Source organism: Muscardinus avellanarius (genome assembly GCF_963383645.1).
Source record: "Muscardinus avellanarius genome assembly, chromosome: 21".
Classification (NCBI taxonomy): Eukaryota; Metazoa; Chordata; class Mammalia; order Rodentia; family Gliridae; genus Muscardinus; species Muscardinus avellanarius.
Window position 1 is genome coordinate 22897233 of NC_137807.1, and position 22722 is coordinate 22919954.

The 22722-nt window shown below is 50.3% G+C and overlaps 1 protein-coding gene across 1 annotated transcript in view; it reads left to right on the plus strand.

The window, feature by feature from the left end:
- Positions 1 to 21901, plus strand: part of MYO1H (myosin IH) — a gene marked incomplete at its 3' end in the record, with an annotated part of 43282 nt that extends 21381 nt beyond the window's left edge. The window contains exons 15-31 of the mRNA XM_080717810.1: positions 722 to 768; positions 5574 to 5654; positions 6670 to 6775; positions 8067 to 8184; positions 9759 to 9872; positions 11927 to 12003; positions 13191 to 13259; positions 15134 to 15218; positions 16049 to 16208; positions 16913 to 16996; positions 17647 to 17740; positions 17885 to 17940; positions 18543 to 18678; positions 19007 to 19077; positions 19173 to 19270; positions 20461 to 20560; positions 21830 to 21901. Of these exons, the coding sequence (XP_080573936.1) occupies positions 722 to 768; positions 5574 to 5654; positions 6670 to 6775; positions 8067 to 8184; positions 9759 to 9872; positions 11927 to 12003; positions 13191 to 13259; positions 15134 to 15218; positions 16049 to 16208; positions 16913 to 16996; positions 17647 to 17740; positions 17885 to 17940; positions 18543 to 18678; positions 19007 to 19077; positions 19173 to 19270; positions 20461 to 20560; positions 21830 to 21901 (1568 nt within the window). The remainder of the gene's footprint in view (positions 1 to 721; positions 769 to 5573; positions 5655 to 6669; positions 6776 to 8066; positions 8185 to 9758; positions 9873 to 11926; positions 12004 to 13190; positions 13260 to 15133; positions 15219 to 16048; positions 16209 to 16912; positions 16997 to 17646; positions 17741 to 17884; positions 17941 to 18542; positions 18679 to 19006; positions 19078 to 19172; positions 19271 to 20460; positions 20561 to 21829) is intronic.
- Between the last annotated feature and the right edge of the window lie 821 nt (positions 21902 to 22722).

Genomic DNA, 22722 nt, shown 5'->3' on the forward strand with positions numbered 1-22722 from the left:
ATCTTTGTTTCCTCCTCCCTTCCTTCCTTTTCTTTTTGTGCTGGGATGTGGAACCCAGGGACATTCTACCTCCAAGCTACACCCCTAATCTTACTTTATATTCTTTATTTTGAAACAGGATCTCACAAAGTTGCAGAGGGCCTCACTAAGTAGCTGAGGTCAGCTGCAAACCTGTGATCCTCCTGCCTCAGCCTCCCAAATACTGGAATTACAAGTGTGTGTGCCGCCACGCCCAGCTTGCAAGATCCTTTTTCAGAATTAAAAATAGGGCTGCGGGTGTAGCTTGGGGGTAGAATGCCCCTGGGTTCAATCCCCAGTACCACAGAAATCCACATAAATAAATAAGCTGTACATTTACACGAGAGCTTCTTGGGTTTGGGGTAGCGTGTGACTGTCATAAATTGAGTTCTCCACCATGGATGGAGTTGGCCCCAAGAGATAGTTGGAAATATCCAGAGATAGTTGGTTATCGCAGCTGGGAGGGGCCTGCCGGTGTCTCCTGTGAGCTGTGACCCCGGCTGCGCTCGGCTGCTTCTCTGACGCTCAGGATGGTTCCATTGGGAGGGAGGATGTCCCAGTTCAATGCCGGTGTTGTTGAGGCTGAGAGGGTGCCGGAGTCCTACGAGATGGTCTTCAGGATTTCTCTTTGTAATCAACTGGGATGGAATTGTATTTTTTAGGCTGTTGTTGATTCAAAGTTTTGTTGTCTTCTTTTTAACAGGATTCTTGGCAAAAAACAATGATCTCCTTTATAGGCATCTGAAAGAAGTAAGTCTGCCACTTCAGCCACTGTCTTGATGGTTGTGTGATGGTCCTTGTGAGCTGGGCAGGGTGGTGCACGCCTGTAATCCTAGAACGTGGGAGGTCGAGACCCGGAGGATCACAGGTTCAAAGCCAGCCTCTACAGCATTAGTGAGACTCAGCAACTTAGACCTTGTTTCAAAAAATAGGCTCGGGGTGGAGCTCAGAACCAGAATGCCCCTGGGTTCCATCCCCATTGCTACATAAATGAAGAAGGAAGAGGAGGAGAGGAAGGAAGGAAGGAAATTTCCCTTGTGACGTGGAATTTGAGGTGGTCTGACCTGGATTTTTCTCGCCCATTCGTCCAGGCCTGTGTTTGGACTCCAGCACATCATGGCCAAAATAGACAAATCTATGATGCGCTGTGCAGACCCTTCACTCCTACACAGGCCCCGGAGTACAAGCCGCCCTCTCGAGCACCAGCTCTGCAGCTTCAGCATTGGGCAAAATGGAGGCTTTTTTGTGGGTGGGTTTCCTGGGGTGGAGAATGAATGTATACATCCTCAGCAACTTACAGATGTGTAACACTATACCTGACCTGGAATTTCCTTTTCGAAGGCTGAATAGTATCCCATAGTGTAGATACAAGGAAAAACTTTTGGTATAAATTTTTTTTTTTTTTTTTTTGGTGGTACTGGGGATGGGACCCAGGGGCCTTCTACCTCCAGGCTACACTCCCAGACCTATTTTATTTGGAAACAGGGTCTCTTAAACCAGCTGAGGCTGGCTTCGAACCTGAGTGATCCTCCTGTCTCAGCCTCCCAGGTACTAGGATTATAGGCATACAAAACCATGCCAAGCTTTTATTTTTCACTTAATGATGCTGTCTTGGAGAACATTCTTAGAGTCCAGTCTCTAGCAGCTGAGACAGAATGGGAACAATTTTTTTTTTTTTTGCTTCATTGTGTCAGAATAAAAATACACAGCTTTTAGCTGGGCATGATGCCTGCATGTCATCCCAGCATTTCAGAGGCTAACACAGGAGGATCACAGTTCGTGGACAGCCTCAGCTACTTAGTGAGGCCCTTTGCAACTCAATAAGACCCTGTTTCAAAATAAAGAATAAAGAGTAGGGCTGTGGGTGTAGCTCAGAGGTAGAATGCTCCCTGGGTTCCATCCCCAGTACCGCACACACTCATACACAAAAGACACAACTTTACCAAGTAGATAGGATAAAGTATTTGAATGTTTCAGTGTGTGTGTGTGTGTGTGTGTGTGTGTGTGTGTGTGTGTGTATGTATGTATTGAACACAGGGCATTCTACCTCTTTTAAATTCTTTTTTATTGGTGCATTTTATTCATACATCTTAATAGGATGCAGGATGGTGGAAACACATGCACATGTCACCCAGTTAGCCCTTTCCCAGTTCCTACCCCATTCCCTCTTCTTCCCTCCTTCTCATATTTGCTTAGTGACTGACATTGATATGTTAAAGTACATCATGTGCATTAGAGAATTTCCCTTTTCCCCCCTCTCATCCCCTCAGGTCACTTTCTTCGTCTAGAGCTCCTCCTGTGACCCATTTTCTCCCTAGCTTTCACATATTAGTGAGGACATTTGATTTCTTATTTTTTGTGACTGATTAATCTCACTTAGCATAATTTCCTCCAGTCCCATCCATTTCCCTGTAAATGATTTAATTGTGTTTTTCTTCATGGCTGAGTAAAATTCCACTGTGTACATATCCCACAGGTTTGTAATCCATTCATCTGTTGATGGACATCTTGGCTGGTTCCACAGTTTGGCTATGGTGAATTGTGCAGCTATGAACATAGATACACGTGCATTAGTTTGGTAGTTTGGTTTCTTTTCTTTTGGGTAGATACCCAGAAGTGGTATAGCTGGATCAAATGGTAGATTTGTTCCCATTCTTCTGAGGATTCTCCATACTGTTTTCCAAAGTGGTTGCACTAATTTGCAATCCCACCAACAATGTAGTAGAGTTCCCACTTCTTCAGGTCCTCACCAGCATCTGTTGTTGTTTGTGTTTTGAATGATTGCCTTTCTAGTTGGAGTTAGGTGAAATCTCAGGGTAGTTTTGGTTTGCATCTCTCTGAATGCCAGTGATGTTGAGCATTTTTCATGCATTGATTGGCCATCTGAATTTCATCCTTTGTAAAGTGTCTATTTAGTTCACTTGCCCATTTTTTTGATTGGGTTATTTTCTTAGTGCTGAGTTAAAAAGACTGCATCCTTTATTTCTTTCAGACTCTTTGAATTCTTTTTGGAAGTCCTGTGTTATTTCTATAGTTTCATTCCTGATTTGACATTCTGCAATTCTCTGTCGTCGGGTTCTGTTATTGTGGTGTGTGGTGGCTCACAGCTTCGTTGTTATTCCTCCTCCTCATGATTTCAGAAGTTTGTAGCTGTTGCTTTTGATGGATTTCTTAGTCTCTAGGTGTCAGCTGGTATATTCAAGAACAAGTTGTATTGTATTCAACAGTGAAGGTTGTGTGAGGAGGGAAGTGAAGTCATAAATGTAAGAATAGGGTAAAGCCGGGTGTGGTGGCGCACGCTTGTAATCCCCGCGCTTGGGAGGCAGACAGGAGGACCACACAGGTTCGAAGCCAGCCATGCTGGCTTTAAGAGACCCTGTTTCCAAATAAAAAGTATAAAATAGGTCTGGGAGTGTCGCCCGGCGGAAGAAGGGTTTCCAGGAACCCCAGTACCAAAAAAAAAAAAAAAAAAAAAATAGGGTAAAGCCTCAGATAGGATTGAAGAGGATGAGAGTATGAGTTTGGTAAGGTCGGATATACTCGAGGTTAGAGGTAGTGAATATGTAGTAGTAGTAACCAATGTACAGTTCTGGTATAGTGAAATGTAGTGGATTTAATACAAGACGAGGAATAGAGGAAAAAGTAATAAAGGGATAGAGAGAAGAGAGTAGGCATGTACAAAAAAAGGAGCTTGGGAGGGTATGAGAAGAGGGTAAAAAAAACAGGCATACATACTCACACACACAAAAAGAACAAAACCAAAATAACACCAACAACAAATTATTGCAACTCTAAAAATAAATATTCACGGACTAGGCCTTTGCAGTCTCTCTCTGTACAGACACCAAGTGCCACTGGCACATTTCCTGCTGCAAGCGTGGTTCTGAGTCTTATTTATTTATTTATTTATTTATTTATATTTATTTATTTATTTGGTGGTACTGGGGTTCTTGGAAGCCCTTTTACCTCCGGGCTACACTCCCAGACCTATTTTTACATTTTTATTTGGAAACAGGGTCTCCTAAGCCAGAATGCGCGGCTGGCTTTGAACCTGTGCGATCCTCCTGTCTCTGCCTCCCAAGCATAGGGATTACAAGCGTGCACCACCACGCCTAGCGGTTCTGAGTCTTTTTAAGTCTATGCAGATGGCCAGTATCAATGGGGCTGGATCTAGTGTTAAGCACAGGTCACCCTCCACGCTTTCCACAAATGTGGAATCTTGATCTCTCCCTGCCTCCATAGGTGGCATATGCCTCTGAGACCAAACTCAATGTAAGAGTCTGTTCTCCACAGCTAGGGCTGGTCTGGTCTGACTTCTCCCCATTCACCATGATTGGGTTGTCTGTGTTGATCCTGGAAAGCCTACTAGTAGGGCCTAGTGTTAAGTGTAGGTCTCCCCCTACACCTTCCTCTGATCAGAGCTTCTGTCTGAGCCTCTGCTATGTCCAATAGCAGACTCCACTCCTACCTTCTCCGGGTTGAACCACAAAGTCTCAGACCCAGAAAGTTTATCGTGGCTGCAGGAGTCCTTGGGGGTTCCACATTAGGCATTCTCCTGCGGGGACCACAGCTCCACTTATGGTGTTGTTGAGCACCCATCTGGATGTCTTTGGGGTGTGGTGAGCTCAGGTACCGCTGCTGGAAATTGTAGCCGGAATCTGAGCAGGAGCAACTGATGGCTTACAGTTCTGACGATCTACAGCTGATGATGTTGCTGTGGTGCCCGTGGCCACAAAGGAGGCAGGTTTATTTTCTGGTGTTATTGAGCACCGCTCTGGATCTCTGGAGGGCGTAGTGAGCTCAGCAGCCACTGCTGGAAGTTGTAGCCAGTGTTTGCACAGGAAGAGCTGATAGCTTACAACTCCGATGACCTGCAGCTGCTCACTTCAGGTCCTGGGTTATTTTCTTGTTTGTCTCTGGAGTTGGGTGCAGTGAGATAAGATGGCACTGCTGTGGTGCCTGCGACCACAAGGTGTGCGAATTTCCTTTCTGCTCTCTGATCGGCCTTCTAACCTTTTTTACCCTGCGACCTTGTACCTATCATGTTACTCCTCTACTGATAGTATTTTCTGGATTTGTAGAGCGCTATTTTTAAGGCAATGAAGATCGAGTGTCAGCAGGACTGGTATGCGCTGCTTCCCTCAGTTGCCATCTTCCTGGGAGTTGGCATTTTACCTCTGAGCTACATTCCCAGCCCTTTATTTTTTGAAAGAGAGGTTCTCATGAAGTTACTGAGGGCCTCACTAAATAGCTAGGGCTGGCCTTGAACCTACAATCTTCCTGTCTCTGCCTCCCAAATACTGGGATTACAGGCTTGTTTCTTTGCAGCGCTGAGGACAGAAGCCAGGGCCTTGCGCATCCGCTGCGCTGTTCTGGCCATGAGCTGTCCCCCAGCCCTTCTTTCCCCGCTGGCTGTTTTGTAGTTGGGAATGTCCTCCAGCGCCCAAGAAGGAGCTGGCTCTGTTATCTCGCAGCCCCCCTCGAGATTCCTGAGGCTCCCATAGATAGCGATGGCGGCAACGGCGACCCCAGTGCTCCTTGCTCTTCACATACAGGTGCTTTGCCGGTCCAGGAACGGCATCCTGAGGGAGTGCTTCCTGGTGGCCGAGCTTGAGAACCGGAGGAGGTCACCCACGGTGAGTTGGGAGAGTGCTGGTGCAGACTGGGAAAGGACACCAGAGTTGCGGGGGGTGCGACCATGGCCTCCCGTCGCCGTAGGTACCCTCCCCTTTTGGAAGTGTCCTCCTCTTCCAGAGTCTGCTGCATGTCTGTCCAGGCTCCAAGCCTTGCAGACATTCACGGAGCACCTGCTGCTGGTGCTGAGCTCAGGTGTAGTGATACCGGGACAGCAGGCATCCCTGTCCTCCAGGGGCTTATAAGCTGCTGGGACAGAGCAAAGGAAAATACCAAATGAGGAATTAACAGAAGCACAGGCACCATGAGGAAGCAGGATGACACAGAATGGGAGGACGTGAAGGCCCTGGTTCCCCCGTCCTGGGGCGAGGTGCTCCCCCGCACCCCGTGAGGTTTTGAGCACGCAGAACGTTCTGGATAACTGCTTATCTGGCTCACGTTTGACCCACCTTGGGCTTCTCGGCGGAAGCCCCCAGAGCCTCCACTCTCCAGCCAGAGTGGGAAGTCAGGCCGCCTGTCCAGAGCCCGGGTGTGCAGGGTGGGGCCCCACGCCCCAGTGTGTCTGCTCTGGGATCAGCTGGGGGCGGCACTGTCCACCAAGCACTTCGCCCCCTCTAGCTGTATCCATCAGCATTCTTGTAGCCAAAATCTAAATATCTGAACATAGAGCATAAAGGAAAATTTATTTGCTTATGGTTTTGGGCTCAGTCCGTGTGAGGCGGGGGCCGTGGGTCTCTAGCTCTGGTGGCAGGAGGCCGAGGGAGAACCCGTGGGCTCTGATCCTCACAGCAGGAAGGCCAGAAGCAAGAGGAGGAAGGGAGCATTGATAGACTCCCCGGGGCCGCACCCCAGGGGCTCACCTCCTGCTCAGGCCTAGGGTGTACCTCCCAGGTCAAGCTGTTACAAGACATTTATGTTTGGGATTGCAACCTTCGAGACTCAATTATGTCAGCTCCAAATGTTAGTAAGTGAGCTCTTCAGGGGACACTTCATACCTAACTGTACACTTGCCCACAGGTGGGGACTCAGTTTAAGAACAGTCTGAGCAGCCTCCTGGAAATCCTTATCTCCAAGGAACCCTCGTACATCCGCTGCATCAAGCCCAACGAGTGGAAGGAGCCCAGTGAGTTGTGAGCCATTCTGACGCCCCGCCTAGAGTCAGAGCATAGAGTCAACAGTCTTGTTGCTCTTGTACAGGAGCCGTTGTTGCCTTTAACACTAGAAGAAGGCCGGGCGTGGTGGTGCACGCTTGTAATCCCAGCATTCGGGAGGCTGAGACCACCATAGGATCGCAGTTCATGAACAGTCTCAGCTACTTAGTGAGGCCCTCCGCAACTCAGACCTTGTTTCAAAAATACAAAGACTAAAAAACAAGGCTGGGGAGTAGCTCGGAGGTACAATGTCCCTGGGTTCCATCCCCAGTACCTCAAAAAACAAAACAAACCCAATCCAAAATAAGAGATAAGCCAGGTGTAGTGGCATTTGCCTGTAATCCCAGTCCTTGGGAGGCTGAGACAGAAGGATTGCAGATTCAAGGCCAGCCTTGTTTCAAAAAAAACAAAACAAAACAAAACCAAACAAACAAAAAACTAGGCATGGTGGTGCATACCTGTTATCCCAGTGTTTGGGAGGCTGAGACAGGAGGATTGCAGGTTTGAGGACAGCCTCAGCAAGTAGTGAGACTCTCATCAACTTAGTGAGATCCTGTTCCAAAATAAAATAAGGCTGGGAGTATACCCAAGGCTCAGAGGTAGAAAGCCCCTGGGCTCAATCTCCAATACCATGAAAAATAATTAAAAAAAAAACTGGGCTGGGGATGCAGATTGGAGACAGAATTTCACCAAATAATTTCTCCAGTACAAAACAACAACAAATAGCCCACAGCAGGAAGTAAGTGCGACCGGAGGGGCCGGCTCCCTCTGGTGGCCCAGAGCGAGCCTTGTTCAGTTACAGGAACAGAGGCAGGCCGGGCAGGGGTCCGAGCGAGGGGTAGTTCCGGGGCCTCTTCCTGCCTGTGGATGATCTTCCAGAATGGTCTGTGACTTGGGTGCTTCCTAAGCTCCTGCCATGGTCCATTAGGAAACTGGAGGTTTACAGAGGCCCGGCAGGGGGAACGAAGGAAGCAGCCTGGGTGGAACAGCGATAGGGAACAGAGGGGACTGCAGCTCGCTGGAGAGAGCATCTCATCTCAAAGGCTACTAGCCAGTTGCCCCCGGGATGCCCAAATCACATGATTTTTTTCCTCCTCCGAGAAAAAGTAGAAGTTTGGGTTTTCCTATAAAATCTCCCCTCTTAAAAAAAAAATCAAAAAAACGAAAACGCAACTAAGACCTGGCACAACATTCCTGCGGCCAGACTGCCCATGGGGTTGAAAATGAGGCTCCTGCTGCCATCCCCTCTTCCTTTTCCCAAAGGCAAGTTCGACGACTGCCTGGTGCAGCATCAGATCAAGTACCTGGGGCTGATGGAGCACCTGCGGGTGAGGCGGGCCGGCTTCGCGTACCGGCGGAGATACGAGCATTTCTTGCAGAGGTAACACCTGCTGGGGCAACTTGCTAGATCTCTTAAGTTCGCCCTTAAAAGTTGAGTGCCAGCCGGGCATTCCCAGCACTTGGGAGGCTGAGACAGGAGGATCATAGGTTTGAGGCTAGTCTCCTTGACTTGGCGAGACTCAGCAACCTAGTGAGACCCAGTTTCAAAACAAAACAATAAAAAGGGCTGGGGTGGTCTCGTAGAATGCCCTTGGGTTCAAGCCCCAGTAACACACACACACACACACACACACACACACACACACACACACACACACACACACACTTGCATGATTGGCAGTTCCACTGATCGGGCTTGAGTTTTTTCAGGAACTGCCCAGTTATTTGCCAAAAAGGCAAATAACTTTTTTCCTTTTCGATGTACCTCTGTTACCCACCATCTTTGCCATTCATTTTTCCCTATGCCGGGTCCATTTTCCTCAATCTGGCTTCTGGTTGACCTGGGGCTGCCCTCCTTGACTGCCAAACACAGGTGCACTTCCTCTGTCTTTCCTGCAGTGTGGTGGTGGTGCCCCCCCCCCCCCCGGTACTGGAATGGAACCAACAGGTTTATTTATTTATGGTGGTTCTGGGGTTCCTGGAAGCCCTTCTACCTCCAGGCTACACTCCCAGACCTATTTTTACATTTTTTTTTTTTTTTGGAAACAGGGTCTCCCGGCAGGACCCAACAGTTTTAAAAATTCATTTGTGTGCTCGACTCTTACTGCAGCCTAAGGCTCCTCCGGCCTCCCCATAAGTACTAGTAAGCACTCCTCCGAGCCAGCGCTCTCCCAGCATGGAATGGAACGGGTCGGACCCCTCTCTGGCCCTCCTGAGTTGGGGTTAGACTTGGGGGAACAAGTGACAGGGCTCACTTCTTAGGTAAGAGGCCAGGTTTTTTTTTCTGGTACTTGGGATTGAACCCAAGGGCATTCTACCTCTGCACTATACCCCAGGCCCTATTTTAATTTTTAAACAGGGTCTCACTAAGTTGCGGAAGCTGGCCTCGAGCCTGTGATCCTCCTGTCTCAGCCTCCCAAGTACTGGGATTTCAGGCATGCGCCACCGCATCCAGCACCCGTTATTTGTGTAGGGGTTGCATATTAGGAAGGGTTGCATGCTGGAATCGGGTTTTCAGGTGAACACTGGATCCAGAATTACCCTTGAACAAACCTTGGTTGCGTCCCAAGCACAGTGCTCCTTCCTTGGGTGCAGGACCACGCTTGCCTGTTTGCCTGCTGCTGGATATCAGGGTTGCCTTCCTTTGGGTGATAGTAGATTATGCAGCCATGAACGCTCACGCACAAATTTCTGTGCGGATGTGGGCTCTCGCTTACCCTGGCTGTGTACCCAGGCGTGTAACCGAGTCCCTTGGGTTGAGTGTGCAGTGAAGCCATGGTTCTATGAGGATGGGGCAGATTGCCCTCTCTGCCAATCTGGTTTCTCTTTCATCTCTTTCTTGCCAAGGGGGCTGTGGCTGAATTTGAGGAAGTCATGTGATAACCGAGATGCCACAGGAAGGCAGAATAATAAACCTCTGTGACGGCTTTTTGATGTTTCTCCCTCCCCTGGCAGGTACAAGTCCTTGTGCCCAGACACCTGGCCACACTGGCATGGGCCTCCAGGAGAGGGCGTTGAACGGCTGATCAAGTACATCGGCTACAAACCCGAGGAGTACAAGTTGGGGAAGTAAGCGGCCAGGAACCCGCCGGAAGGTCTTGTCCCTGTCAAATACTTCATACAGCTGGGCACGGTGGCACATGCCTGTCATCGCAGTACTTGGGAGGCTAAGACAGGAGGTCCGATTGCAGGTTTGAGGTCCACCTTGGCAATTGAGTGAGACCCGTGCTGAGACCCTGTTTCAAAATAAAAAGGTTGGTGGTGTATAGCTCAGAGGTAGGATACCTCTGGGTTTATTGCAAGGCACTCACGTGCGCACGCACACGCAGACACACAGGCTCCACGCATTGATCAGCATCCATTTAGAGCCTTATTTTTTAGGGGTTTATGTAGATTTAATAGCCGGTGCTTCTACTTTTATTTTGAGGTACTAGGGATGGAACCCAGGCCATTCTACCTGCGAGCTGCACCCCAGCCCTGTTTACTTTTTTATTCTTTATTTTGAAACAGGATCTGAGTTGCAAAGGGCCTAAGTAGCTGAGGGTGTACGTGCACCACGATTCTCCTGTCTCAGCCTCCCAGATGCTGGAATTACAAGCGTGTGCCACCACGCCCGGCTCTACCCCACAATTTAAATGTGGAGATGTTCTAAGCCAATTCGGTGGCCGGAATGAGCCTCTTGCTTGTAAACTGAAGAGGTCTACGGGGCAGATCCTTACTCCTGTGTGCCTAGATCTTTGTCACGGTTCAAGTGTGTGCCTGACCTCCCGGAGGTGGGATGAGGACCTGCCGTGCGAACTTACCTTTGCCATCCCAGGAAGTGGGTTTCTAGAATGTCGGGTATGGTCACTATTGCGTTGCAGTGACCTGTGAACAGAGGACTTCTGCGTTCTTGGGAAGCTGCTATGAACAACTCGGTGCCTGAATCGGGATGATTCGAGTTTGTAGTGATGGTCATTTTGGTCAGGGTTCATTTGCTTACAAGAACAGTGCCCGTGTGTGAAGAGGATTCATTTCCAGACCGCAGCGCCCCACCTGCTTCAGGGGTCTCTGCCTTCAACATGTCAAGGGGCTGACTCCCTGTGGACCTTACCTCCTGTGCATGGCCTCTTTAGGCGCCTCTCCTGAACTGTCCTTTCTAGAGTCAGTTGCTTAATTCAGTCCAGATCCCTGAGGGAATCTGGCTCAGTGCTTCCTGAAGGATGCAGGCCAAGGAGATCATGGTTGGTATCTGTCTGCACACCCCCCCCCCCATCACGTGGTTGGCAGGGTAGGGGAGTAGGATCCTGCAGCACCACACACTGCTGCCCCCAGTGGCCGCCCTGGGAAGTTCTCCGAGGTATGGGCCCTGTGGGCGGCCTGAGTTCAGTATTTGTTTGTAACTTACCTCTGCTGTGAGTGGGACCTTTTTTTTCTTTCTTTTTTCTTCTTCTTCAATACTGGAAATACTGGAGATGGAACCCAGGGGCATTCTACCTCCAAGCTATACCCTTAGCCCTATTTTTTCCTTTTTTTGCATCAGGGTCTCACTGAGTTGCAAAGGGCCTCACTAAGTAGCTGAGATTGTCCATGAACTGTGATCCTCCTTTTCAGCCTCCAGAATGCTGGGATTACAAGCCTGCACCCCCATGGGACCTTCTCAACATAGGTCCCTTTTGTTCTCACACTTTAAAGTCCAGACCCATAATTTGAAGCAGCTTTAGGTTGAGCAGTGGATTCAGAATGGCACAACAGATCTCCAGGACAGAATAGTATTCTCCTGTAGTTTGCAAGCCAGGAGCCTGACTGGAGGGGTTGCAAGGCCAGGCTCCCTCTGAGCTTCTGTGGGAAGGTTCTTCTCCTCTCAGCTCCTGGGGACCCCGGGTGTTTCTTGGCTTGTGGCAAGTCTCTTCAGCCTCTGTCTTCGCGTGGTCTCTTCCTTTGTCCTCTTCTGTCCCTACAAGGACACGTGCACTGAATTTAGTGCCAGCCTGAACCAGCGTGATCTCATCTCCACCCTTCCCTTGGCCACATTTGTAAAGATCATATTCCGAGGTTTCTGTGTGGGAGTGGGGAGGGGAAGAGGGCCACTGTTCAACAGGTGGTAACTGACCCGTAATTAAAACACCGCTTTTCACTTCTAGGACCAAAATATTCATCCGTTTTCCCAGAACTCTGTTTGCTACCGAAGATGCCTTTGAATTTAGTAAACATCAATTAGGTATGTTTTAATTTTCTGTCTTGATTTCAATAGAATGTGAAATATACAAGTTTAGCTTGGGGCTGGGGGTTAGAGATACATCTTACATGTAAATGTCTGATTTGCTGGAAACTAGAAACAAGATATGAGGTTATGGTAAGATACATGTGAATTTATGCCTTAAAGGAGTGCTCAGAGAGCAGCTTGGGACACAGGCAGAAACCTAAGTGCCGGGATGCCCTCTGCATCCTACAAATCACCCCTCGTCCTGCGCGATAGGACCTAAGCCATGTGAGTCCATCGGGCCTTGGAGTCAGGGGTTCAAACCTTCACTTGTATAAGCAGCTGATGTTGGCAGATATAGCCTCACAGCATAGGGCCAGGGTGCCTGTCATGAATGGGAAATGACTAAAGTTAGATGGGGAGGTTCTTTCTGGAAATCTAAACTGGTATGAGGACTGGCCACATCTGAGCAACTGGACTGCACCCCAAGTCCTTGGAACCCTCAATCCGTTCTCAGAACCAACCTGTGGAGTAGGTGTTCTCAGCCCTTCTTGATACCCCAGGCACAGAGAGGCTCGGAAGGCCATGTGGCCAGTGAGCAGCGGCCGTGCGGGGACTGGATGTGGGCTGGCTTCGAGGCGGGCTCCTACCCACCACGCTCAGTCCTGACCCCCACTGCAGCAGTCTCCTGTCTGTCCTAGGGCCTGGTGGAGATTACAAGCGTGGGCTTGGCCTGAGGCAGCCCCTCTGCCCCATGCTCAGCGGGTTCTGCTGCTGAATATGGTCCCCGGTGGGACCTTGGTCCCCCTGTGGCGGGTGACAGAGGATGGTGAGGCTGTGGGGAGGTCTGGGGTCATGGGTTTTCACTCACAGTGGCCGCACCGCCTCAAGTCCCACAAGTACCCCCACCGTCGGAGCCTGTGTGCCCGTTTGCCAAATGTGCTGGTCTCTGCCTTTTGGGGTGCACATGGAGGATGAACTCTAACCCTAACAGGGAGTGGAGGGCACTTACCACTGGGTCTGCTCTTTACCTCAAGGGAGGGCAGGAAAGAAACTTGTCACTGGGCGGTGTCTGAGGGCTGGCCCAACCTAACCTGCGAGTGTCAACCACCGCACCACAGGCCTCTGTGGACCCTTCTCACACACCCCACCCGCAGGTCCCAACGCAAATGAAAAATCGTTTTATCACTGTGTTTTATTTTAAGTTGCAAGAATCCAAGCCACATATAAAGGCTGCCTAGGAAGGAGGGATTACGTGAAAAAAAGACAAGCAGGTAAGAATTCAGCAGAAACTTGCAAGTCTGTGATGGACCATCGCGGAGCCCATCCCCGTGCATCCTCCTGGCACCTGGGGGTTGGGCTCCTCTGCACCTCTCCCTCCACCCCTCTCCTGGGGTCCCTTCTTATTTTCTCCTTACTGGTTGGAAATCATAGGTTAATGGCCTATATTTGTTCCGTGGATGTGTCTTGGTTTTCCACATATGTATATTTAAAGTATGACTTGCTTTAAAGTTTCAAATATGGCTGGGCATGGTGGCGCATGCCTGTAATCCCAGTCCTTAGGGGCTGAGACATCTATAGCCTCAGCAACTTAGCAAGACCCCACTGCAAAGTAAAAAGCCAGGCGTCGTGGCACACACCTGTAATCCCAGTATCTGGGAGGCTGAGACAGGAGGATCACAGGTTTGAGGACAGGCTCAGCAAGTCATGAGACTCTGACCAACCTAGTGAGACCCTGCTTCAAAATAAAAAGAAAATGGGGCTGGGGGTGAAGCACAGAGGTAGAGTGCCCCTGGGTTCAACCCCCAGGACCCAAAAAAGTTTCAAACCTAAGCACTTTTTTTTTTTTTTTTTTTTGTGGTACTAGGGTTACTGGAAACCCTTCTACCTCTGGGCTACACTCCCAGACCTATTTTTTTTTTTTAATATATACTTTTTAAATTTGGAAACAGGGTCTCTTAAACCAGTGCGGCTGGCTTCGAACCTGCGGGATCCTCATGTCTCCGCCTCCCAAGCGTGGGGATTACAGGCGTGCGCCACCACGCTGGGCAAACCTAAGCACTCTTGAAGCCCATTCCAAATAATCCTGTCCTCAAGCAACACCCCCACCCCCATTCCTTAGATGTAATCTTTGTTGGACTTGATAGTTCTCATTCCTTTTTCTTTATAGTTTTATCATCTATGGATGTATCACTAGTGTTTGGGGGCCACATTTTTGTACACTCAGCTGTTTTTGAACTGCAACTAGGAGATATGCATGGTGGTCCTCTACGTCAAGAGGCCAGCAAGACAGCAAATACTTTGGATTTGTGGGTCATATGGTCCCTGTCATAGCTACTCCACCCTGCCATTATAGCACAAAAGCAGCTTTGGGCGATACATAAATGAACAGGTCTGGCTGTGTTGCAATCAAACTTTATTTATATAAACAGGGATCAAGTCCTCAGAGCAAAGTTGGCTAACCCAGAGTCTAGTTCAGTTGATAAACCTTTGAGATTATTTTCAGTTGTTTGTGTATTTCTGTATTAGGAAAAAAGATACTGCTCTGGGGAAAAGCATTTAAAAAAACCTAAGCCGGGCACGGCAGCACATGCCTGTAATACCAGTACTTTGGGATTACAGGTTTAGTGTCGTTAAAGGAGGCTGAGACAGGAGGATTGGGGGTTCAAAGCCAGCAGTAGCAACTTAGACTCTGTATCAAAATAACATATGGTTGGGGTTATAGCTCAGAGGTAGAACGCCCCTGGGTTCAGTTGCTAGCATCACACACACATACACAAATATAAATAGCTGCAACACTCTGAAAAGTATTAAATGTTGACGACTAAGTCAAATTAAGCGTTGGCAGAGAAGCTAGATGTGGTGAGACTTGTCTATGCCATCAAAGTGTCACTCTTGTTCCCAAAAGGCTTCAGGACACCCCGCTACATAATTTCTGGCTTCCTGGGCCCCAGCTCCCTGGCATAGCTGTCTCTCTGAGCACCCCAGGTCAGAACTGATGACATGTATCGGACTGTCAGTGTCTAGATCAGCAGAGCGCTCCGCAGGGCATCCCGATGTGTGCCAAATGGACGGGTCATTCCAGAAAAGCCTACTGTATTTACAAATGCTGTATTCACTTTCTAATGCCAGCAGTGGACTCTTTCAGCAACCAGACTAGAAGCCCACTGGCGTGGCGCCCTGGCTCGGAAGGAGCTCAAGAGAAGAAAGTGGGCCGTGCAGATAATAAGGAGGTCAGTTCTTGGCTATGATGAGCGCAGAGGCCGCTGGACCCTGTGGTGCCACAGAGCCCGGTCCTGGGCTTGGCTGGGGTTTGTGCAGAGAGGTGGAATATTACTTTCAGGATGGTGCTGGGAATTCGTTCCGGCTCTTTGCTCTGGGTGCCCAAATTTGATAGTGATCACAAAATGGTCCACTTGCAATTTCTTTCAGCATAGCTCATAGCTTGCCAAGTGAAATGCCTTCAGAAGCCAGGTAGGTGCCACGAGCCTCACAGCGGGGATAAGATGCCAGGGCACGGTGGGGACTGTGGCAAACTGGAAAGCATGGCCATTGGCCGTGGAGATGTCCCAGGCCCAGGTTGCCCAAATGTTCACAGAAAGCCAAGATCTGGCTATTAGAGATGCCTCCTCCCAGTCGGGCGTGGCAGTACATGCTTATAATCCCAGTACTTGGGAGGCTGAGACGGGAGGATCACGGGTTTGTGGCCAGCCTCAGTTACTTAGGCCCTCTGCAACTTGGACCCTGTTTCAAAATGAAGAATAAAAAATAGAGCTGGGGGTCTACCTCAGAGCTAGAAGGCGTTGGGGTTCAATCCCCAGCACAGCCAAACAAAAACAAGAACACAAACCCCCAATGGTTTCATTGGCAACTTAATTCAGGCTACTCCAAACAAGAAAGCAGCATGGGGGAAACAGAAGGTAGCTTTGGGGCCGATCTGGCCCGGGCAGCCATTGAGACCCCTTGCCATTTTGGCCTCCTCTGAAACGGACAGATGAGGCGGATAGGTAAGGCAAGCCCACAGAGAGGGGCCAGAAACCTGACTAAAGCCTTTCCTCCTGAGGTTCATCAAGGGGTTCATGCATCGCGACCGCCCCCCGTGTCCTGACAACGAGGAGTTCATTGTGTTCGTGCGGAAGAATTACATCTTGAATCTTCGGTATCATGTGCCAAAGAATGTTCTGGACAAGAGCTGGCTGAAGCCTCCCGGCATCCTGGAAAATGTAAGGACTAGGTGGAATCTGAGGCAGCTGCTCGGGGGCTGCACGCGTGTCGTTGCACTCTCGCCCGTTGGCTTGAAAGGGTCACGCAGACTCCTGAGAACCCACGATACCCTCACTAGCAGTCTAAACCAAACGGAGGTCTGTCACGTGCTTCTGAACGGGGCCTAGCTGTGGCGCTGCTTTCACGATAGGCTTGGTGTCAGTCAAAGGGATGCGCCACGCACGTTCACCCTCCTACCGTAAGATTCTTAGCTTCTACCCCGGCCCCATCGGTCTCTAGGAATCTCATTACAGCCAGCTCCTCCGGGGCCTGGCGATACTCAGGTTTGAGAAGCACTAAGTAATAGGCAATATTAAAACGTCAGAGCCAAGTCGGGTGTGGTGGCGCACACCTGGAATCCTGGTCTGTGGGAGGCTGACACAGGAGGATCACGGCTTCGAGGCAGCCTCAGCAACTTGGCCATACCCTGTTTGGAAATAGGGTTGAGAGTATAGCTCAGAGGTAGAATGTCCCTGGGTTCAAGCCCCAGTACCACAAAAAAGTCAAGAGGGAGGCCGGAAGGCTGGCTGCTTTCTCAGACTGTAAAACACCAATGCTGTACGTAAGCCGAATCAAACCGTGCTTTAAGAGCTTCTGTTCCGGGCGCCGCCACCCGGGGTGGGGTGAGGGAAGCAGGTCCTAAAGAAATGTGCTCTCCACACAGGCTTCGGGTCTTCTCCGGAAGATGTGCATGAGGAACCTGGTTCGGAAGTACTGTCGCGGGGTGACGGCTGAGCGGAAAGCCCTGGTAGGGAGGCCGCAGGGTGGCGGGGAGCGGGGCAAGTGCCCGTCCGGCAGTCGGGCTACTAGCGTCAGATGTCCTTGTCTGCCGTTCTACTTGAGAGGGGTCGTGCTAGTCTCGTAACTTGAGCCCTCAATAAATGTCCGAGGATGCTGTGGTCAGCTTCTCTGTACTGTTCCAGGTGGCCTCTGCACAGCGCGGGCTGCAGGACCCTTTCTGCTGCAGGTCTTGTCTACAAAGCTAGAGTAAATATTCTAGGCTCTATGGACCAGACGGTCTCCGCTGCTGTTATTCAACTGCTGCTACAGCAGAAAAGTAGCTGTCAGATGTGTGCCAATAAAACTTTAACAAAAACAGCAGGCTGCAGCTGTAGGCTGCTGGGCTCTGAAGTTCTGAAAACTCCCACTTGGAGGGAGCCGGTGCAAGTAAGGCGACCTGCCAGAGTGTCAGACCGTCTCTACCGCGGTCACTCTCAGGGTGCTCCGGCCAAAGCCAAGGTGCTCTGGCTTCTAGGCTGAAGTGTAAAGAGGCTCCTGCAGCCCAGGATGCAGTTCTGTGAGCCTAATCACCTCTATCCCGGAGAGCCGGTATGTAATGTCACTCCGTAAGTTTAGCCGACACCCAGAGCTGTTGTACTTTTAATTATGTGTTGCCAGATGCAGCAAAAGGTGGTTACAAGTGAGATCTTCAGGGGAAAGAAAGAAGGCTACGCAGAAAGTTTAAACCAAGCCTTTGCCGACAGCCGGCTGGGTAAGTACCTTCCTTCCCCCGTGTTGATTGTTTCTCAGTTCTAAAAAGGCTGCAAGGAAGAGGCTCAGCTTGAGCCTCTCCTGCCCGCTGTTTCCCCGGCTGAGGCCTCCGGGGTGACTCACAGGGCTCTGGTCTTCTCCCCAGATGAAGGAGACATCAACCCCAAAGTGCTTCAGCTCATTAGCAGTGAGAAAATCCAGGTAAGCCAGCGTGTGCACTCAGCCTCAAACAGGACTCTCTCCCCACGGGAGCCGGGCACGGTGCGGCTTCAACTGCGCCGCTCTGGGTGTCGGCTGAGCTTACGGGGTAACGCCTGACAATTACATACCGGCTGCTTTTCTTCTGGTCTTTCCCCGTCATCTTAAAAACTATCTCGGTTTGTGCTTCTATGTAATTAGGAGATGCGGCGGGAAACCTGTCCTGAACGCCCCTGCCATCAGCGAGGGGCAGTGGGTGGGTTGTCTGTCTGGCATTAACACTGGCTGTGAGATCTGGGCACCTTGTGTTTTCTGTGGACGTAGAGAAGGGGGGTACAGAGGGGTCCCCTTGGCTCTCTGGAGAAAAGCCTGTGGGGCTGCCTTCTGCTCTGGCTGTGTGGGTTTTCAAGCCCAGAGTGTCCTCCTGCCTGCTGGCCTCATGGAGCTGCCACGTGAGGCGGGGGCCCCAGCCTTGGGTTCCTCGGGGCAATGTGGTAAGGAAGAGCAGGGCACAGGAAGGATCTGTTGACACCTCCCTGTGCTTAAAGCCCCCAGCCCCACGCGGTACCCACCTGCCCCTCGGGGTGATGCTGGCCTCTTTGCAGTACGGTGTCCCGGTCATCAAATACGACAGGAAAGGCTTCAAGGCGCGTCCGCGGCAGCTCATCCTCACTCAGAAAGCAGCTTACGTGGTAGAACTTGCCAAAATCAAGCAGAGAATAGAGTACTCCATGCTCAAAGGTGAGTGGCGGGCAATCTTAAGGCAGTACCTGGGGCCGCAAGACACAGTGGTGCTAAAGGGTGTACAGGGAGGCACAAGGGTCAGATGCCTGGAAAGCCCAGGGTCCCGAGGCCTGGCCCAGGTGTCCACAGCTTCACTATGTGTCCAACAGGGCGATGGTCTCTCCTACAGTGACGTGGTTTTGTCTTGCTGTACTGGTTTCTGTGCCCTCCATCCTCTGGGTCCAGAAGGAGGAAACAGGTGTGGGTGGGGTGGGCTGGGCGTGGCTCTTCGGCCATTCGGAGCCAGGAAGTGGGCAGCTTAGCCTGACTCTGGATCTGTCCCCAGGGGTCTCCACTAGCGGGCTCAGTGATAGACTCTTGGTCATTCATGTGTCGCCAGAGGACAACAGGCAGAAGGTAAGCGACAGTCACCCGTCTGAACACTGCTCATCTGTCACGCTCGGCGTCAGGGCTTTCCCAACACTGGGCCCGCCGTGTCCTCTCGCCACCAGGGGGACACCATCTTACTGTGCGAACACATCTTTGAAGCGGTCACTAAACTCGCCATGCTGGTGAAGAAGGAGAACTTTGTGAATGTCGTTAAAGGAAGGTGGGTGGCTTTGACTTCAGCCTGCGGAGAAACTCACTGTTAAAACGGTAACGGCTCGTTCATCCCCTTACCTCTAAGTGACAAGGTCAGGGGTCACACCGTCTCAGAGGAGGCCCTATGCTCCTGGGGCTCCATCACCACAGGAGAGTGCCTTTGCTGGGGATGCCTGGAGGGGCAGTTGGTAGAACACAGGGCTGCAGACTTCAAGTCTCCCTGGGGATCGACCAGGGAAAGTGCTCGAATGTCTTTAGGGTAGGGAAGAAAAATAGCCCACAGACTACCCTTCCTTCACTAATTCTTACAATTCTATCTCCGAGCCTACCCCAAGCCCTATTTTTTTATTTTGACACAGGGTCTCACTGAATTGCAGAGGGCCTCACTAAGTTGCTGAGGCTGGCCGTGAACCCGGATCTTCCTGTCTCAGCCTCTCAAGTTCTGGGATCACAAGTGTGTGCCACCATGCCATGCTAGTTCTCATAATTCTGAAAAAGCCACTTTTTTTTTTTGGTGGTACTGGGGATTGAACCCAGAAGTGCTCTGACCCCCTTTTCTTGAGTTGCCAGGATAGTCTCAGACTTATAATTCTTCTACCTTGGCTGCCCAAGGAGCTGTGATTACAGGCTGTGACACTATTTGCAGTTCAACTATCACCTTTTCCCTTGCACGGGTTGGAGTGGGGCACGAGGGGTTCGCTAACAGCCTAGAAGGTGCACACGCATCATATATGCTGGCCTATAATACGCGAGACTGATTCCTTCCCCCAATTGCTTAGTGCAATTTCACACCAAACTCACCCAGTGCATCAAAGCAGACTGCTCCTGGAGGGGTCTGTCTCGTCTCTGCTCCACATTTCTACAACCCGATGAACAAACTCAGAGGTGGAATAGGGAGAGAGAGTCCTCTGCAGTATCATCTGTTTTGCTGTAAGAGTTGCAGCGTGAAGACGTGTAGCTCATGCCTCAGGTGTCAAAGTGGCCCTGAGAATAACTATACCAGCGCTAAGTTGGCCAGTGGTGAAGGTGGTTTTCTTCTGATTGCACGCATACGCACAGGAACCCTATAATAAAATACCACGACCAAACAGGAATTCAGTCTTGAAACTAGTCTGTTTCATATGGGAATTTCTTTTGCAGGCCAAGAACTGAGGAAAGAAACGTATGTCAGTAATCTGTCACTCTGTGTATTTTAAGTTTGCAGTTTTATATCAGTCCTGGCAAAGAAGGCACCATAGTTTTCCACACCGGACCGGAAGAACAAATCTATAAAGATAAAAACGGACAGTTGACAGTGGTGAGTGGCCGTGTTTATGGGGGGTGTAAGCAGTTTTAGATGAGAGAACATTTCTCCTCTGTTCCTGATTCTCCATCTGAGAGATGGGGAAAAAACCTAGAAGCGTGAATTTAAACACTGCGTAAGAATGGGGAAAAGCTTACCATATTGTCAGAGAACCAGAAGTTGACTGACAAAGGAATCTGAGCTTGTCCCCAGCTTGGAATCCATACGCTGGAGTCTGAGAACTTGAACCTTGGGCTCGGTGCTGCAGGGCCAGCGGTCCCAACAGTTCATAGGACAAGGAGCTCAGAGCTTGTTCTCTCCCAAGGATGCTGGGACACAAATCTTTACAACTCATAAGTAGGAAATATTTTAAAGTGTCTCATGCACATTTTATATACATTTGCCTGTATAATTGTTTTGTGGATGTAAATAGTGTCTTTTGTAAGCTAACTTTAGGGACGAATTACAGTAAGGATCGTTTTAAATGTAAACTAGACTGTCCAGTTTATACAGTCTGTCTTAAAACTTACACCAAAAGCTGGACGTGGTGGCACAGGCTTGTAATCCCAGTCCTTGGGAGGCTGAGACAGGAGGATCACAGGTTTGTGGCTAGCCTCAACTACTCAGTGAGGCCTTCTGCAACTTAGACCCTAATTCAAAATAAAAGAATAAAAAAATAGGGCTGGGATGTAGCTTGGAGGCAGAATGGCCCTGGGTTCCATCCCTAGTTCTGTGCAAAAAAAAAAAAAGCCCACCCTGGAGAAACTAAACATCTCTCCTTTGCATTGGTGTCTACAACAGGCTGAAGGTGTCAAGAGGCTTTAACGAGCTACTTTGCAGCATATGTGGTGCTAGGGATTGAATCTAGGGGCATTTTACCCCTGGGCTATACCCCCCAGCCCATTTTATTTGGAAACAAGGTCTCACCAAGTTGCTGAGGCTGGCCTTGAGCCTGCGATCCTCTTGTCTCGGCCTCCTAGCACTGGGATTACAGGGTGCACCACCATGCCTGGCTCTAGCAAGTCACTTTCTGAATCCGCCTGTCCCTGGGAGATGGAGCCGGCCGCTCAGCTCATCCCACTCCCGCTGTGGCGATGCTGAGGGCACAACTTCCTTCTCAGAAGAGCCGAGAGGTCTGGAAAGCCATATGCCTCTCTTGCAGGTGTCGGTCCGGAGCAAGTCCTGATACAGGGTTGTGCATCTGCCCTGTACCATCTGTTTCTGCTCCAACTGCGGAAAGAACTGGGGAGGCAGGAATTGGATCCGATTCGCTGTGTCTTCAAGGAAAAGTGCCAGCACCTGCTGGATAAGGGTCACCGTAGAAGCAACCAGGTGGCGCGTCCCGCCGAGGCCTGAGCCCAGCTTCTCGGCTGCCAGGAGCCACCCAAGGCCTCTGAGGGGGGGCTTCTAACACCCCCAGCAGGACCCGCACTCCGTGGACACTCGGACGCGTCATTACAGGGAGGACAATGGGCTTCCCACCTACCAAGCCGCCCGAGTCACAGTGAAATACGTTGTCCAAGAAGCAGCAAATGAAAATTTACAAAGCTACAAAATTCAAATTTGGCTTTAAAGAAGTGTAACTTGCACATTGTTTCTGACAGTCCACGTCCCAGACCCTGAGTGGCAACCCAAGTCCTAAGTCTTACCCTGGGGGCAAGGCCGGCGGATGCTTCCTCAGGAGCCAGGCAGCTTCTGCGGGCGGCAAGTGCACTGGCGACTCTCCCTCCCCCCCGCTGAACCTGTGTGCCGAGGAGCCAGAAACGGACGGAAACCGAAGCATGGGAAAACGTTTATTTTACGTGCCACAACGCTTGTATAGACAGGATCTACCTTTACAGCGTACAGCAGTCTTCAGAGCAGAGACAAATTGACGACAGCTTACACGTTACAGTGGTGTGGGGGGAGACCTAAGTGCAGCTGCGCAGGGCACTGAGGTCCAGGTGAACCGCTGATGCAGCCAGCTGAGCCGCCCAAAGGGAGCGGGGTGGGGGCCGTGGCTGGGCGATGGCCAGGGACCAACCCTATTCCAATTCTTGTTTTAACCATAAGCTGCTACAATGTACAATGTAATAAAACATTACTCCTTACTAAATCCTAGGGCCAGTGTTTTACTTGGGTGGCTAAGATACTTCATGTCAGCATAAGAAAAAACATTTCCTTGCACAGTATGTTTG